This window comes from Lactuca sativa, chromosome 5 (assembly GCF_002870075.4).
Source record: "Lactuca sativa cultivar Salinas chromosome 5, Lsat_Salinas_v11, whole genome shotgun sequence".
In the NCBI taxonomy this organism is placed as follows: Eukaryota; Viridiplantae; Streptophyta; class Magnoliopsida; order Asterales; family Asteraceae; genus Lactuca; species Lactuca sativa.
The window spans coordinates 197,399,649-197,401,053 of record NC_056627.2 but is presented as its reverse complement, the minus strand read 5'-3'; the positions used below and the strand labels follow the sequence as shown (position 1 = coordinate 197,401,053).

The window sequence follows — 1,405 nt, the reverse complement described above, 5'->3', positions numbered from 1 at the left end:
TTAACTAAGAAAGATATTAGTTATCCTTGGGGGATTGGGTGAAAGAAAAAAACTAATCACTTAACCTTGAATTAGTCGAATACACGATACATATTTAAACAAGTATTAGTCATATATTAGTCACTTTAGTGTCGCTTACCCTTCAAGTAAAAGGAGCTACTATTGTTCTCTAAAACGTCTATAAAGTCACGAACCAGGAAAGCATCACAAGTTTCTAAAGTAACGTTCCTTCAGCCTTATGCAAAACTACAACAATTCATGCATATGGAACAACTCTTTTTCTCAAGCAAACGCTTTTGTTTCGTCATCATATTCGCTGCACTAGCAGCAGCTGATGACGACTTTACCGGTTTGCTATGCGTTAGTGAGTGCAACACCTGCCCTGCCGTTTGTTCATCTCCTCCGTCTGTCTCCAAGCCACCACCCTCTCCAACTCCCCCTGCTGTTGCATCCAGGCCGCCACCGTCACCTTCTCTGGTCCAACATGCTCCGCCACCGCCACGATTTTACTATTTTGATTCACCGCTATCTATAGCACCGCCTCTGACAAAGTCGACTCCACCACCAGCATATACCTCAGTGGGTGGAAAGAAAACCAGTCCACCACCTCCACGATTCGTGTACTTTCCTTCCGCTGGTGGTGATTCTGGACAAACAAGTTATCCATATCCGTACTACGTTTATGATTCAAAGGCTTGTTCTTTGTGCGTAGGGTTTTTCTGGGTTTTATGGCTGTTGGTCGTGGTTCATGTTACACTTCAAGTTCCTGTGTGAACGTCTAATCTTTCCATTTAGGCCGCATTGGTCGTACATCGTTTAATCTATGGATTTCGTTTCTAGACAAATGTAGAGAATATACTTTTTTGGTTTTGGTTATTATATCATTTGTAATTGTTATGGGTTGTTAAAATGACATATCAATTATTATTATTGAAACATATTACCAAAAAAAAAGCATTTATATTTTAGGTATTTTTCGGATGTAACGTGCGACTAGTTAATACTTCAATTTCTTCAATTGATTTGGGTATATTGAGACTTTGAAATTGAATGTTCACTTGGGAGAAATCTGCGAACTTGTTTTTCTCAGTGGATTTCAACTTCAAATCATTAGTCTCTCCCAATCAACCCAACATCATAAACGACTGCGTTTTGTTCTTCAAAACCCATAAGCTCTCGAATCTCCAAGAACATTACCCTTTGTAGGGTTTTTGTCAAAATGTCTGCCTTTTGCTTTTCACCGCTCGCATGCTCTACAAAGATCAATGTCTTCTCATGACGTCGATGAATAAACTGGAATTGTGTGATAATGTGTTTACTGCGCCAATGGAACTTTAGATTTCTTAATAGGTGATAATGTAGACTATCAAGGCTCCCTATTGATTTTGAGGATTTGAAAAATAAA

General features: G+C 39.1%; 1 protein-coding gene across 1 annotated transcript; it reads left to right on the top strand.

Moving 5' to 3' along the window:
• The first annotated feature begins 264 nt into the window (after window positions 1–264).
• Window positions 265–774, top strand: LOC111876596 (leucine-rich repeat extensin-like protein 1). The gene has a single exon (XM_023873146.1). The coding sequence runs from the start codon at window positions 265–267 to the stop codon at window positions 772–774; it is 510 nt and encodes a 169-aa protein (XP_023728914.1).
• The last annotated feature ends 631 nt before the right edge of the window (window positions 775–1,405 follow it).

Excerpts from the sequence above, each read along its gene's own strand:
- LOC111876596 (XM_023873146.1), top strand. The coding sequence starts at position 265 with ATGGAACAACTCTTTTTCTCAAGCAAACGCTTTTGTTTCGTCATCATA.